This window comes from Sardina pilchardus, chromosome 7 (assembly GCF_963854185.1).
Source record: "Sardina pilchardus chromosome 7, fSarPil1.1, whole genome shotgun sequence".
Lineage (NCBI taxonomy): Eukaryota > Metazoa > Chordata > Actinopteri > Clupeiformes > Clupeidae > Sardina > Sardina pilchardus.
Window position 1 is genome coordinate 23,762,931 of NC_085000.1, and position 14,761 is coordinate 23,777,691.

The window sequence follows — 14,761 nt, forward strand, 5'->3', positions numbered from 1 at the left end:
AGCCTACTTGGTGTTAGAATGTTGTTTTGGTCTTGACTAATCTGCTACCAAATCAAGTCGCGTTTTAGCCTACTTGACTAGGCCTACAGTAGAGTAACTCAATATCAGACTTTAGTATTTTCCAAAATATTGTTAATTGGCGTAGCCTACCCTCCCCCCGGCGACAACCCTGCCTTAGCGATGAATTCGTTTAACGAAGCCTATTATCTCATTTAACTCTAAATCACGATCCAGTTTGGTCAGACTACATGGGCCATATTGCTGTAAATTGGCCTAAAACAAATCAGACCCGAATCAGAATTGGTAATACAAATCTAGACTTGAGAGTCGTAGCGTTTCTTTGTTTCAAACAATCTTCGTAGACAACAATTAAGACTTGCTGACTTGATGTTGTTATAGTAACTTTTCTGTGTATTGTTTTAGTAAACTGAAAGTGTATTTCACATCTTACAAAAAGATTTTCGATTTCTAAAAACGTCTCTGGCTTACATCTATCGGAGCGAACTTTGCATTGTGAACTACTCGCTGTCGAGTAGCGCCGAATTTCGTGAGTAGCGCCATAGCGCTACAAAGTCACGCTATCCAGCCTTTTGCACATGCTCAGTGTTTCGCACTGCAGGACCCATACACCAAAGACGGGGTTTCTCGAGGCGACGTTGTAGTAAGTAAATCGACTTATTTTCTTTTATTACACACTGTATGTGGTTTAATGCAACGCGTGTTTGTCATCACACTCGAATGTCTATTCAGCTGGATGACGTCGTGGTGTTTTAAATTAGGACTTTTAGTACATGAAATCGCTGAACTATGGAGCGTTTCGTGTCCGTAGTGTACCGATGTTTTCCTGTCTCGTCGAAAACCTTGAGGAAGCGTTCGCAGTCGTGGAAAGGAGCTGGAGCTGAACCTGTTGGATGACCACAAGGGCTAGCACCACTAACGAAATATAGCCTACAATATTAGAACGAGCATGCTGGATTTATTAAATATGTCCTGTTTTGCAACCAACCACTGTTATATCACAACAAGGTAACCCTTTTTTGCATAAGCACAAGCATTACCTTCCCACATGGGGTGTTTTGTTTTCATACTCAACTCCAAGCAACTAAGATCTATTTAACATTTCAAGGTGGGATAACCCAATATTGGAGGGATCTAGCTCTTGATACCCTATAATTTACCTTTCTGACAGGTAAAAAAGTTACTTTTAGTAGACCTAGGCTACTCTTACCGTCAGAATATCTTGCAACTGTCAGAACTGTGAGTTGCAAACTGAATTGACATATCAATAAGTCATGTAAGATTTGAGGGCTAACACTAAAATTGTGGTATGATGACATATTTTGACAAAAGTAGACATAGGCCAATGTAGCCTACCTTCGTTGGATTGAGGGGGGGGGGGGGGGGGGGGGGGCAGTATAGCCTAGGCTACTACATTAAAGTAAACTAATGTGAATGTGTTTCAGATGAGCAAAATAGTCGGCCAACACAGTAGCCATCTACTTCCCAAGTCAAGAATTCTTCTTCAAAAGCTCCACATTGAGTAGGCCAGGCTTTAGGCCCAATTGTGGACACTTAGACATTGATCATTTTTGTGCAACTCCTTACCTTAATCAGTGCAGGTCTCCGGCCCACCAAAGATAAGCCAGAAACTACGAATCACTGTCCTATGTTTTTTTTTTTTTTTTTTTGGGGGGGGGGTGTAGTAGTTTCTTTTGAACCTTGTAGGGCTGTTATTCAGGCATTCACCATGCCTTTAATTCAAATGGCAACCTAAGGAACCAACTGGAGTTTTGTAGCCTAGGCCATAGGATAATCTAGAGTGGACGACGTATGTTCCATGCCAAACCATGGCCAGTGAACAATGATAGATAGATACTTTATTGATCCCCAGGGGGAAATTCAAGAAATTGCAACATTCACCTTTTTATTTCACCATGATGACATTAAAGAATTAATGGGATATATTCGTAAATGTAACATATTATCAGTTGTTTGGTTCAGTGTGAGAGGAAGCACTGCATGACTGACACAGCAACATCAGTCCGCATAGAGTGGTATCTCAGACCACGACAAATGGGGGAATAGGGGAGGTTGGATGGCGCGGCCGTGTTTGGATAAAAGTATACGTAGCCACGGCTTTACATAAGCGGACAAGCTACAATGAAAAACAGCGCGTTTTTCAGTCACACCCCTGCAAAGTAGTTCCAACCAATACGCGATTCTGAAGTGAATTTTCGATCGCAACACAGCGCGTATTTTCGCTATTTACTCCCCCTTTGCAGTTTCGCCTTCCATAGAAGGGGGCGGGGGTTCTTACACATTTCGAGGCCACTCGTGCGTCCTCGCTGTGACAGATCCAGTGCACGTGTGGTGTAGCCTACATTTGGTGAGATTCATTTTCTTTTATTTAGTGTTTGTAGTAATGTAGACCATTGTAAGGTGGCTGTAGTGGCAGACTTCCTCACTAGATTGGGCCTATTCAACAACTGGAGCAGAATTCTGAACATCCAGGGGGCGCTCGAATGTTAGTGACAGCCATATTTGTTACATCCGGTACGACGTGAGCCCCGAACATTCGCTGAAATTAATGTCATGGATATTCTTGGCTTAATTGGTATCTTAGCAGTGCTGGTAACTTTGTCTTACTAACACATGAAAGTGTGACATTTTGATTTAAAAAGGCCCAATCCTTTGAATGGCGTGAGGCACCCACTCAGATTTTGCATCACACCAGAGGCTTTTGAGAGCCTCTCTGGACACGGCAAATTGGCTACTTAAATCATTCTTGCCGAATACTTCACTACATCAATATAACATTTTCGAATCTCAGTTTCAAGATCTATATACTTGCAGATTCAGATAGCAAACACTGGACGGTAGTTAATGCAGGAGATACCACAGATTCCTATTGTGTGTGTCTGTGTGGGGGAATTCTCACCCCACTACACCCTCTTAGGCCTAGGCCTACTTAGAGGAACATTTGGGGGAATATTTAGCCTGCCACTGAAGGTGCTCTCCTTCAGTTCAAGAATAGCCTATCATTCTGGATGCTCATTAGCTTCTGAAGAATCCTCCTCTCAGCCACCACCTCCAACTGAGTTGTTGTTATTGATATAATGATAGTGGCATATTGTTGTAAATATATGATAATATGATATAATGTAGGCCTAGTAGTTATAGACTATTAATCAGTTGGTTGATTAATGACAATTTGGTAATCCGTGTGTCTGGCTACTGTGCAACAATGTTTATACTTCCAAGGTGCCAAATTCATTCTTGGGTTCATAAAATCCCACTCTGGAGCGTTGGAGAGTTGGTGCAAAGTTTCGTTTCAGGGCCGTTTTCAGAAAAGCAGTTTTTGGCCATGTGGGCATCACCGTAGTCATGTCCTCACGATCTGCTAGGTGCCCATTCTGGGTGTCACTGTGAGAAAAAAAAAGAAACAGTCTCTGTAGGCAGCCCAGACTCAGGTGGGAGCAGCCTGTCCCCTAATCAAAAATTATACCCTGTGCGAGGTTTCTCTGGGAATACTGAGTGAAGGGGTGAGATACCCTTCTAATGTCTTTCATTTGGACATTGGTCTAAATATAATGTATATTGTTTTGGACAAAAACGTCTACTAATAATTTTAAATATTAACATAAATAGAAACAAATGTGACTTCCTGTAGAATCGCTGACTGCACCTTAACATGTATTTATTTATATGTAATAAAGTCACGTTTCTAGCCTTGAATTGAAAGATTCATTTATAGCATAGGGAGAAAATCTAAATTCATCTAGGTGGGATTATTCTCAACCAGTGTATATGGTTACTTAAGAAAATTTAGTCTAACGTATCAAACACTGTGCTTTCAGTGAAGTTAAAGAGAGATTGCAGTTTGGGCATGAAGATCATAAATAGGAATTACGTTTCTGTTAGCCTTGGATGCTTTGTAATTAAACAAAGCCTATTACTGATAAAAAAAAAATCAGATGTACCATGAGAATAGTGAAGAAAATTATATATTATTTGTTATTTTCATCCATCTAATTTTATGCAGATCAATGGAAATTATTCTAAAGTTATTATATCAGTTTATAGTTATTATTATTATTATAGTTATTATTCAGTATTATTGCAGTCAGCTCATAGCCTGGCTAACGCCTCCCACTTCTCAAATGAGACGTGGTCTGGCAACCAGACGTTCATTTTCTCGTATTTGAAAAAATGCCCAGATCCGTTCATTGGGCGCCATGGATGTCAATCAAATGCGTCTCTGCATAGCTCATCATGGTCTTGCTTTCTCCCCTGTTCTGTGTTCTGTGATTGGCCTCCAACATCAGGGAAAATGGGGGCGTTAGTTTCCAGACTGCCTTAGCAGCGTGAAAGAAATCACCGCGCAAGGCAGTATGGGAAACCCAGGCTAGTCAGCTCAGATAATCGCAAACAGAGAATATGTAGCCTAATAATTATGACACGCCAGTTTCTGTATTATAACATACAGGGTAGATTGATAACACTCTGTACATCCTATGTTTCAGGATGAAGAAGGTAAACCTTTCCTAATCCAATAGTGAGCAAGTTGATCTGGACTTGGAATAAGGGTAAGATTTTGCTCTCCCCCACACATGATCATATGCAGTCATGTTTTCTTCATTTCTTAGTTCTCATGTCTTTATTTTCCTACCCATCCTTTTCTGTTCCTCACCTGCCACTCAATCTGTGCATTTCCTCAACAGTTCTTTTCTGTTTGAACACTGAAGAAGTGGATTAATCACATCCAATTACTGCTTATAACAACTGAAATTCATGTATGTCTTTCAACTGGATTTTGTCATTGAAAAAGACAGCCCAATTTACACGAGGCTTTTGTGACAGAAGAGGGCAGGGAATTGCTTAGCTTCCAGGTGTTTAGCCTCGTAGCCTCCATCTGATTAATTGATGTAAATGACCAAGGAGCCTGCTGAGTGAAGTGAAACCAGAGCAGACAGGGCTGCCATTGATGGTGTTTCATGGAGCCAAGCGGCCATGACAACTGGAACAGAAGCGGCTAAATCTGAGGTGAGCCTGAAAGGTCCATGCCTCGCTTAAAGGGCTGGCCTCAATCCGAGCATATGATGGAAGCACAAGTGATTCCCCCTGGGATTGAGGCTGGGGATCTCCCCAATGGGCCCCCTCCTGCTGGCTGGCTGGAACCCCTGGATGACTTTGAGGAGGACGAATATGACGGTGATCAGGGGTTCCACACGGGTGGTCACGAGAAAGCTGGCACAGAGAGAGACGTGTTGCAGAGGACTCATCGGGATGGCTTGTACGTTGCTTTGATAAGACCTTTTTTGAGACCTCCTTTAGTATTTAAACCTCTTCCACTGGGTGTTTTTTTAGGTATGAGTTGCATTTCACCCCTGCCGTAATGGCAACTCTGGAGATTTTCTCTCATCTCTGCCACCATAGAGTTGCACTGGGCACTGGGGTCTCAGGAAGCCCTCTTTAGCTGCCCTTTGAACTCTGTCTAAACAGCAGCTCCACTAATAATGACGAACAACCTATTGAAACCCTGTAGAAATTATGCAAGATGAGGCTATCACTTCTGTTGGGTGTTAATCATTTAAAACAGCTCTTTTAAACAATTCTCACACATGCTTTGCATATTACATTTCTTTTTCTTCAGCTGGACTGTCTCCAAGCGAAAGAGGACTTCCAAGGAGCGGGATGAGTTGTGGATTGACTGTCCAAATCTGGGAAAAGGATGGAAGAGAAAAGAGGTCTACCGACACTCAGGGACTAGATCAGACACCTACTATATGAGGTATAAACAGGTTCTTGTGTAAAGCGGCAACTGTAGATTTATGAGAAAAAATATTATTATTTTTGTTTTTGTAGTTTTGAAAAAAATCTTCCCTTTCTGTCGTTCTGTTTTAGTCCAGATGGTGTCCAACTGAGGAGTAAAGTTGCGATTGCCAATTACTTCCCCTCCACTGACCTCCGCAGCTTTGACTTCAAGAAAGGATTGTTCAGGACAAAATCAAAGGTGCATAATTATTATACATAGTATGTACATTTTATCATGACACAAGAATATGTAAGGGTATTATCACTAAGATTTGCCCTCGATTACTACAATTACAAGGTTGCCTGAAGTTCACAAACAACCATTATACTCTGATTAGACCCAGTCGATTTGGTGATAGTATGATTTACACAATTATAATTTGCTTACATCGTCTTTGTTGATTTATGTGTCTCTTTAGTTGATTAGATGTTGTTGATTTGTGTTTCCAAAATTGCACAATTAACAAAATGCTTCTAAGATGGTCTTGTTTCATCCACACCTTAATTGTATTCCGTTTACTGTCAAAGGGGAATACAGGAATCAGAAAATATTCAAATATATTGGAATTTAAACTAAATTGGGTGATTTTGTTAAAAACATATGCATAATAAAACAAAATGCTGTATTAACAATCAAAACTGTAATTGGTGAATTGAATAATTGGCAACTGATCAATTTGCTTTTATAAGTTATACTAGGCTCAACAAAAGTATTACATTAAGTGGATATGTCCTGTTGATATCCTTTCAGCGGAAACAATTCAACAACTCAGAGTACGGGATCTCCTCTGGACAGACCACCTCATCTGAGAGGTCCTCCACCCCGACTGCTCTGCCTGGAACACCCCAAAGTGTCATCACACCCCAACGTCCAAATTCAAAACTCACCTCTAAGCCATCCCGACCCTCCAGCGACTTCGGCAGCCCCCCGCACCTCACCCCGATCTCCCCGCTGGTGCAACAGGCCACTCGTTCACCCTTGCTCTACCCTAGAGACCTCAGCCCTGCTACCAGCCCCAGTAAAATCGCCAGAAATGCTCTGCTCCCCCAGACGTGGCTGCACCCTGCGCTGGAACCAGTGAGCCCCGAGAGACCCAAAAATGAACGGCATTCTGTTGCATCGCACAGACATGGCTCTGTGAAGGTTCATCCCACATTCCCCTCACCTCCACTGACACGGCACGTCATGGATCCAAAAATGGTGCTGACTGCAAACCGGCAACGTCCTGTGGTCAGGTGAGCTCTTAAATCGATCGTTACAACTTCTGAAATAGGGTGATATGATATTTGTGTGAGATTGTAAGCCTGTGCAATTGATTGAAAACATTTCAATTTCAATTATGACTTTAAATGATTATAAAAATAGCATAGCATGTTCTATTTTTCAACAGTTTTTTGGTTTGGTCTCAAATTATAGATCCAATTCACCCCTTAACCATACAGTGGTAACTTTCTCTTTCATATTTTTTTTAGTATTGAGTAATCGTGCTAATTAATCATGAACTCAATATTGATCAAAATAATTGATATTTCAGACCTCAGTTTCATGGCCTTTTTTGTGTGTTTGTGATTTATAGCCATACTTCTGGCACAGTATAGTCCCTCATCAAACATTAGCCATAGGAAGTTTAGTGATCATGCTGAGATGTAGTTGTTTGTCTCTGTCGTCCTCCAGGAATTGTGCCAAGTGCCGACGTACCTTTTCTTCAGTGGAGGATAGGGAGCTCTGTATCTCGTGCACTCGTACGTCACCAGGCTTTTCCAAGCATTACAGTTTACAGATGTTTTCTGACAAGCAGTCACATACATACTGACATGATGTTGTCCATGTGGATTATTTGCCGTTCTTGAAGCCTGTGTGTCACTTAACCAAATGAATAACTAAAAACGTTTGTTGTTTTCTTCAGCTTTGAAGAAGCTTACAAGACCCAGTCGGAATATTGTTGTCAGGAAGGTATGGTATGGTTACTCAGTGTTTTTTTAGTTGCCCTAGAAGGTAGACTTTAACCAGAGACGGTTGAAAAAAGGTTCTTAAGGATCTTTGACTACTAAAATAGTGTGTGAATTAACTTACCTGTGATACTAAAAAAAAGATGGAAAAACACTCACCTCCTGTCACTCTCTTCACTGTGCTATCACATTAAAAGCATACAAAGTACGGAATATATACATATATACATCAGGCTTGTGCAAAATTCAGTATACATATGTATATGTATACATATTATGTATACATGTACAGTATATATGTCTGAAATGTTGATATGCCATGCTTGTGTTAATTTGTGCTTTGTCTAGTGGTGTTTTGATTTGTGTTGTTTGTGTTGATGTGTTGTAGATCGCTCATGGCAAGTGGGTCCTTGCCAATCCTACAAAACTGAAAACAGAGGTGAGTCTAGAGTCTAAAAGGTTGCTTAATTAATCATGTAATTCATGTTTTGAAGCTTCATGTAGAGTATTTTTTACCATCACTTCCTATTTGAGACACATGATCTTCTTCTATGAACCTCCATGGCAGTTTGACTAATGAGACTGATGTTCACTTCCTATTTGAGACACATGGTCTTCTTCTAGGAACCTCCATGGCAGTTTGACTAATGAGACTGATGTTGGTCCAAAATTATTAAGTAAATGACACTTGTCTTGTCGTAAAATGTCAGGAGCTCAGAGCATGTGATTAAAATTCCTTCCTGGGTGAGTGAAAAGATTAGATCTGAAAGACTGAAAGTTAGGAATAAGGAGCGAGTATGTCATAAAGAAAATCAGTGACAATGTTGTTTGGTGTGAAAACAAAAAGCACTGGTAAAGACTAAGGGAGTCAGGAAGGATTCATTTACTTTAAACTCCATGTCAAAGTAGATTAATTCTGCGGTAAACATATTGGAGTTTACTCAAGCATTGCAATCTACCTCTTGGCACAAACACATTGACTGTGTCTGTCTTTTTTTTTTTCAGAAATCCCAGAGACAGTCGGAGCTCAAATCTAAAAAGGTAAAAAGGCAAAGTGGTGAGAGTATATATCTGCTATTACTGCACTAATGGCTCATGTGAGACATTGCAGTGTTTCCTTTATGATTTGACATTGATTGTTTTGTGTGTGTGTGTGTGTGTGTGTGTGTGTGTGTGTGTGAGTCGTAATGTATTTAGTTGGTTGTACCTGTGCTCAGCACAATGACAATTAGGTTGAATCTAATTGAATATGATCTAATCTAATTTTATGGTAGCATCCTCAGAACAGTGACTCTGAAGACTATGAAGACAAAGGAGCTGAAGTAAGTCTTCCTGAGAGTAATAATAAGCCTTCAGTGTTACTAGGTGGGCTTACACAGACACTTTTAATCCGTTTAGAATTGGAATAAGAATGACACATTGATCGGAATATAACTGCTGATTCGAAAACCATATAATGGTTTAGGGGTGTTTCCCGTCTTATTTTACGGAATGGTTGCCTGCTGTAGCTTCACAAGGAAAATCAAAGCTGCAATGGCTATTCTGATCAGGTGGTCACAAGTTTGATCAGAATGTACCCCATGTTGACAAAAAATCTGTAATAGTTCAATCGGAATGACAAAAAAAAACTGTCCATGTCAACCTCACTCATTTTATCGTGATTGATGCTTGAAAAGCTATTTATGTAAAGAACCTGGTAACTTTCTTATTCTGTTTAGTCTTTTTTGGGAATTTTGTGTCAGTCACCTGATCTCACTCTGTTAGTCTCAGGCTATTAAGAAGCGAAAACGTCGAGCGTGTCTCAAGTGTGAGGCCTGCCGTCGGGAAGACTGTGGGAAATGTGACCACTGCCAGGACAAGCCCAAGTTCGGGGGCCGCAACACAAAGAAGCAGAAGTGCAGATTTCGACTGTGTGTTTATGAGACTTCTAAGGTGAGAAAGCTTGATAGTGCATCGATCAGTCAACACAAGATAACAAGACACAACATCCTGAGTTCATAAGACCATAAGCCAGTCCATAAGCCAATCCATGATTTGTCTACTTTGCAGGAGATGTTAAAATAGTATATATTTAGAGATGGCTATAGTATAAATATGTCTTTCATGCCTCTGATATTTGTGATTTCCTTTTCCAGAAATATAGGAGCAAGAAAGCAAGGCAGGAGATGAAACAGGAGACCAAACAGGAGACCAAACAGGAGACCAAACAATATGATTTGGGGTACATCCCCACCAGGCCACGGTCTAAAAGGAAGCACAAGAGACCAGTCTGGAAGGATGACTACACCGACTCAGAAGACGAGGAGGAGAAGAAACAGAGGAAGCAAAGTGAAAGTGTGGACAGGGACTGGGAGGAGGAGGCCAATGAAGATGAAGATGAAGACTATGGCATGTTTGAGTTAGAACAGGTAGCTGTGGTAACTGTCACTGTATTCATTTCTTTTCATAATCATTTCTTCATCAGCGTAAATTGTCACTGCCTGAGATCCTGCCTCAGTTCACTCTATACTATTCCTAAATTACTCTTTTATTTGGACATAAAGGTGCTACCAGATATAAACAAAGACAAAGATGTGGTTGGTTGGTTGGTTGGTTGGTTGGTTTTGTGTATGGGTGCAATGAGCAATTTGCATTTTTTCCAGTTATTATATCTTGTCTCCCTGTCTCAGAATGATGACATCAGCAATGACTATGTCAGAGGCGCAGTGAACACTGAGGAGTCTTCGCACACATTCCCCTTAGTCTTTCAGGTGAGTCCATGCTGGTCCACCACATCTGCCCATGAGAAAGAGCTGCCTCCACTGCACTGGGCAGGAGTGGATTCCTTTGGTGGAGGGACTGTTCATAAAGAGTGTGCCCCAAGGTCTGGAACGTATTTGCTCATTATAATACAATGCCTATAAAAGGTATCCCCCCCCCCCCCCCCCGGATAATTCCCCTTTTATTACTTTAATAAATTGAATATTTGTCAATTTAATTTGGCCTTTTTTAACAATAATTTGAATTCAATTCCCTGGTAATGTCAAAGTGAAAGCACCTTGACGTTAACCTTTTAGTTCACTTTGACATTAATTACTTATTTTGCATTTTACATTTTTTATTAATTACAGTATCATTACTTAGAAATTTGCTTTCACTTTGAATATTTGTACATTTTGTACAAAAAAAATTCACATTGAATTGATTCCAAAAGATTCCATTTATAAAAGCAGCAGAAGTGGACGTATGCAAGAGGGGTGAATACCTTTTATAGGCACTGCATATGAAGACATAATAATAGGGGGTAAGGGCAAGCACCTTGATTAATTAATTGACACCACCTTACTCTGGCCAACCCTTGGTTGTTACTGTTTTGTTATACAAATAGCAACTCCGGTTTCCACTCAAATGTAAACAAACCCGTCATGCTTCCTCTCCCCAGAACGGAAATCTGCAGATGGAGATGCAGCGCAGCTATCTACACACCAATGGATCAGAGGTGAGCAGAACACACAAAACAGATAAGGTGGACATACAGAACTCTGCCTTATTAAATAAACCTTATTTCTGAAAACAAATCTAGTGTGGTACAAGAAACATTAAGGCTGTACACACGAGAGAAAAATGCATATCTCACGGCGCATGTTATGATGGAATGTGTATTTTGTTCCATTACCCGTAAGCATGGGTCACTGTGCTGTGGCAGAGCTGTATATATAGAGAGAGTTTGGCCAACTCTCGCCATGTTGGATAACAACGTCAGATGACTCTATAGCGTAACCCTATGAAATGAATATGCGAATATGCTATGTTGAAATAAATCACTTATTTCCACCAGTTTAACAGACATCTAAAAGTTATATCTTAGCCACATTTGTTAATATGTTTAAGGCCCTTACAGAAATATTGGTCTCCAACATGGCGTCCATTAGATTCCTTATATGGCCAAACTCTTTCTATATGCATCTATGCTCTGTGCTTCCAGGTGCCCATGATTGTGTACAGTTTTGTAGCTCCACCAGCAGGAGGTACTGTGGGGCTCAGTGAAGACGTGCAGATGATGAGCATGGACATGGGTGCACCCGTCGAAGAGGAGGAGCCAGTTGAACCAGAAGACTCACCACCTGTTGTGAGTGATTAAATGTTTATTTTCTCTCTCTTATTTTTGTTCTTAACCTCCTCAGAGCTATTTCTAGCTGACTCATTCTGTTTGTGACTAAAGTGTGTTACATGTTACATGAAGTGTGCTTTAAAAAAAATAACGTTAACCTCTAATTCTCTCACTGTCTCACTTGTCTTTTCCCCATTCTCTTTTTCCTTACACTCTCTCCTGCACCTCCCTTCTGCCTCTTGCCGTTTTCTCATTCTCTTCTTCCAGACGTCTGGAATCTTCCGTCTTGCCGACGGCTCGGAGCCTCTGAAGGGCTCGGGCGAGTCTGAGCTGCTGGACCTGCTGGAGGCGCTGCGCGGCACTGTTCTGCCGGCCCACTGGCTGGCCGTGCTGGCCAAGGGTCCGGCGCTGCAGCTGCTCCAGTGCTCGCGCCGCTCGGCCATGGCCGACACGCTGCTCCAGATCGAGCCGGGCTTCCGCTTCGGCCTGAGACTGCACGGCCTGCCGCTGCCGTCGGCGCACCCGGTCTACGGGCGCCATCCGACGCGCCTCGCCACCGTCAGCGTGGTGGTGGAGCTGCTGCTGGACCTGGAGGGCCTGGCCGTGTGCCAGGGCTACCCGTGGGGCTCCGCTCTGGCCAACCAGGGCGTGCTCCACGGGCGAGCGGCTGGCTGCCACCTGTTGGTGGATCCCGAGGAGGAGGGTGAGAGCTGCGACAGGTGCCACCCGCCTTTGTCTGACTGACCCATGTAGGAAGAGGGGCAGGGTACCACTCCCTGCTGGACTGAGGTTCTGGCTAGTTCAGAAACCAGACAAGTCTTTGAAGGCCACTGACAGTTTGGTGCTCTTCCTGGTTGAGTTATTGAAGCGTTGGCGAAAGCCTCTGGAAAAAAAAAAATCCTACACCTGCTTTCAGGAAAACCCCCATAGCAATATGTCTGTACGCACTCCTTTACCTTTTGATCTGTCCATCAACACTGCATGGTGGAGGACTTGAAGCCAGGCGCAGCTGAGATGGCACATTTTTGGTGTTCTTCCTCTCTATTCAGATACCTCCCCATCAACACTGAGGATGCATGGGGGAGGAAATAAGCTGAGCACATTGGATTAGTCCAGGGGGAAAAAGGACATGCCTCCTTGCCTTGCTATTGCAGGTCGATAAGCACAGTGATGCAAAAAAGACAGGTGGTCTGTGTAGCAGAGGAAGTCCCCACAGAGAGAGGTCACCCAGGGGAAGTGGCACCAGCCTGTTGGATCAGACCTGAAGAGCTGACCGAGTTTGCCACTTTGTATTACCACTCTGAAATTGGGTCCGTTGGGGTTTCTATTGTTGTTAAAAGAGGTAAGACGGTGTTGTTTTTAATGACTCATATAACCTCTGAAACCATCTCTGTGGTTAAAAAGAGGTCAACGGCCTCTCCAGGTGCTACTAGACGAACAGTCTACTCTACTACTCTATAACATGGGCTGGAAGTGTTGTTTAACACTTTAACACTGTTTTTTTTTTGTCGTCCCCCCCACACACACATTTTGGCATTTTATCACCCACAGTTGTCATATGGGCAATAGGACCGATTGGACCTTTTTGAGTTTGTCTTGATAGAGATTTGCCTTTCATTGATTGCCAATAAATCATTGTAAGACATTAAGAATGACCTAATTTTCCTTGTTTATCTTCTCAGTGGAAGTAAAATCTATTGGATTTTTAAAAAAGTCTAAGTTCAAAGTATTATTTAGCTTTACACTTGTTGAAGTAAATCTGATAGAAATGATTGAGCTTTTTTGTAGATCTACAACTTTTCAAGATGCTGTTTAAACTTGAGCTAAACCACTTATGACGGTGGTCACGTGACCTATTGTTGGTTTCCTTCTTCATAAACCTCAGAGAATGTTTTTACATCAAAACAAACAATACCAAAATATATCCATCAATGTAAGTCCATTTTTATTGGCTTGCTCTGTAAAATTGAGACATGGAATGGAACACTGGAATTGTTACAACAATTTTCCCTTCTTGTAAAGTTACTATGTTGAAAATATTTCCCCCTAACTTTTGCTTTAGGATGTCAAACATTATTCTGTGTAACCACATTCAGAATCTGAATGAGTAGATTACGTTTGGATTATGTGACTTGAAGTAGGATTGTGTTCTGTAAAATACAACGTTTGGGTAATGAATGTTGAAATATGTTCTTATTCTACTGACATTTTTTCACAGATAGCGCTATAGCACAGACAGCAAGTTTTATTAAAGTGTGTGTGTTTCTTAAACAATGGATTTCCCTGCTTATTCATGATCGAAAAGAACACAATTCATCAAGACTTATCAGCACTCAGGAAAGTACTCAGACAAAAAGTATTGCACACTATAATAATATAACACAACTCTGCCGTAGTCCCTTTTGGTTCAGTCAGTCCCAAACGCGTAAAAGGGTTGGCATGGTAACAATGTGGCTTGTAGTGTGTCATTCCTACAAATCCTTGGGCTGCGTTGAACACCTCAGGGAAATGTCTATGGGCGCTTCTAGGGGCTAAGTCAGGTTTCTGGAGTTAAGACTCAAAGTTGTAGTAACAAAGTTGTCCAGAGGATGGCAGACCGTCTCTAAAAACATGTGGAAGGCCTACTTGTAGGAGCTCCTCAACACAGTATTTCAGATACACCTACAGGTAGATGTGTCACCTCTTGAGTGGGCCAGAGAATGTTTTTTCCCTGTTGGAATGGCCCGAGTCATGGGTGGCAGAGTAGGCGGAATGGTGGAGCTAAGTGGGGTCCTTACCTGCATCCAAATGCACACAGGTGAAGCCTGCGCTGGGAAGAGCTGTTGGAAAGAGGGCTGTGCTCTGGGCCCACATTTAGCTGTTGTAGGCCTACCTTTGGGTACTGGACTAGCAGAAAGTAAGGAATAT

At 41.8% G+C, this 14,761-nt stretch overlaps 1 protein-coding gene across 6 annotated transcripts; it reads left to right on the plus strand.

The window, feature by feature from the left end:
• The first annotated feature begins 539 nt into the window (after positions 1–539).
• On the plus strand, positions 540–14,128 carry mbd1a (methyl-CpG binding domain protein 1a). 6 transcript variants are annotated; one of them, XM_062541385.1, is made up of 17 exons: positions 540–661; positions 4,524–4,586; positions 4,722–5,293; positions 5,654–5,791; positions 5,905–6,013; positions 6,566–7,050; positions 7,490–7,557; positions 7,722–7,768; positions 8,153–8,203; positions 8,770–8,805; positions 9,039–9,086; positions 9,529–9,696; positions 9,900–10,181; positions 10,434–10,514; positions 11,186–11,242; positions 11,729–11,872; positions 12,122–14,128. In XM_062541385.1, the coding sequence occupies exons 3-17, from the start codon at positions 5,061–5,063 to the stop codon at positions 12,596–12,598; spliced, it is 2,424 nt and encodes an 807-aa protein (XP_062397369.1). In that variant the 5' UTR covers positions 540–661; positions 4,524–4,586; positions 4,722–5,060; the 3' UTR covers positions 12,599–14,128. The 6 variants fall into 6 exon arrangements, with proteins under 6 accessions (XP_062397369.1, XP_062397372.1, XP_062397373.1 ...); XM_062541388.1 differs by having other exon boundaries at positions 9,900–10,172; XM_062541387.1 differs by lacking the exon at positions 540–661 and adding an exon at positions 2,344–2,386.
• The last annotated feature ends 633 nt before the right edge of the window (positions 14,129–14,761 follow it).

Coding starts and splice junctions, on each gene's coding strand:
- mbd1a (XM_062541385.1), top strand. CDS start 5,061: ATGCCTCGCTTAAAGGGCTGGCCTCAATCCGAGCATATGATGGAAGCA. Junction 7,051..7,489: donor CGGCAACGTCCTGTGGTCAG/GTGAGCTCTTAA, acceptor GTCGTCCTCCAG/GAATTGTGCCAAGTGCCGAC. Junction 7,558..7,721: donor GCTCTGTATCTCGTGCACTC/GTACGTCACCAG, acceptor TGTTTTCTTCAG/CTTTGAAGAAGCTTACAAGA.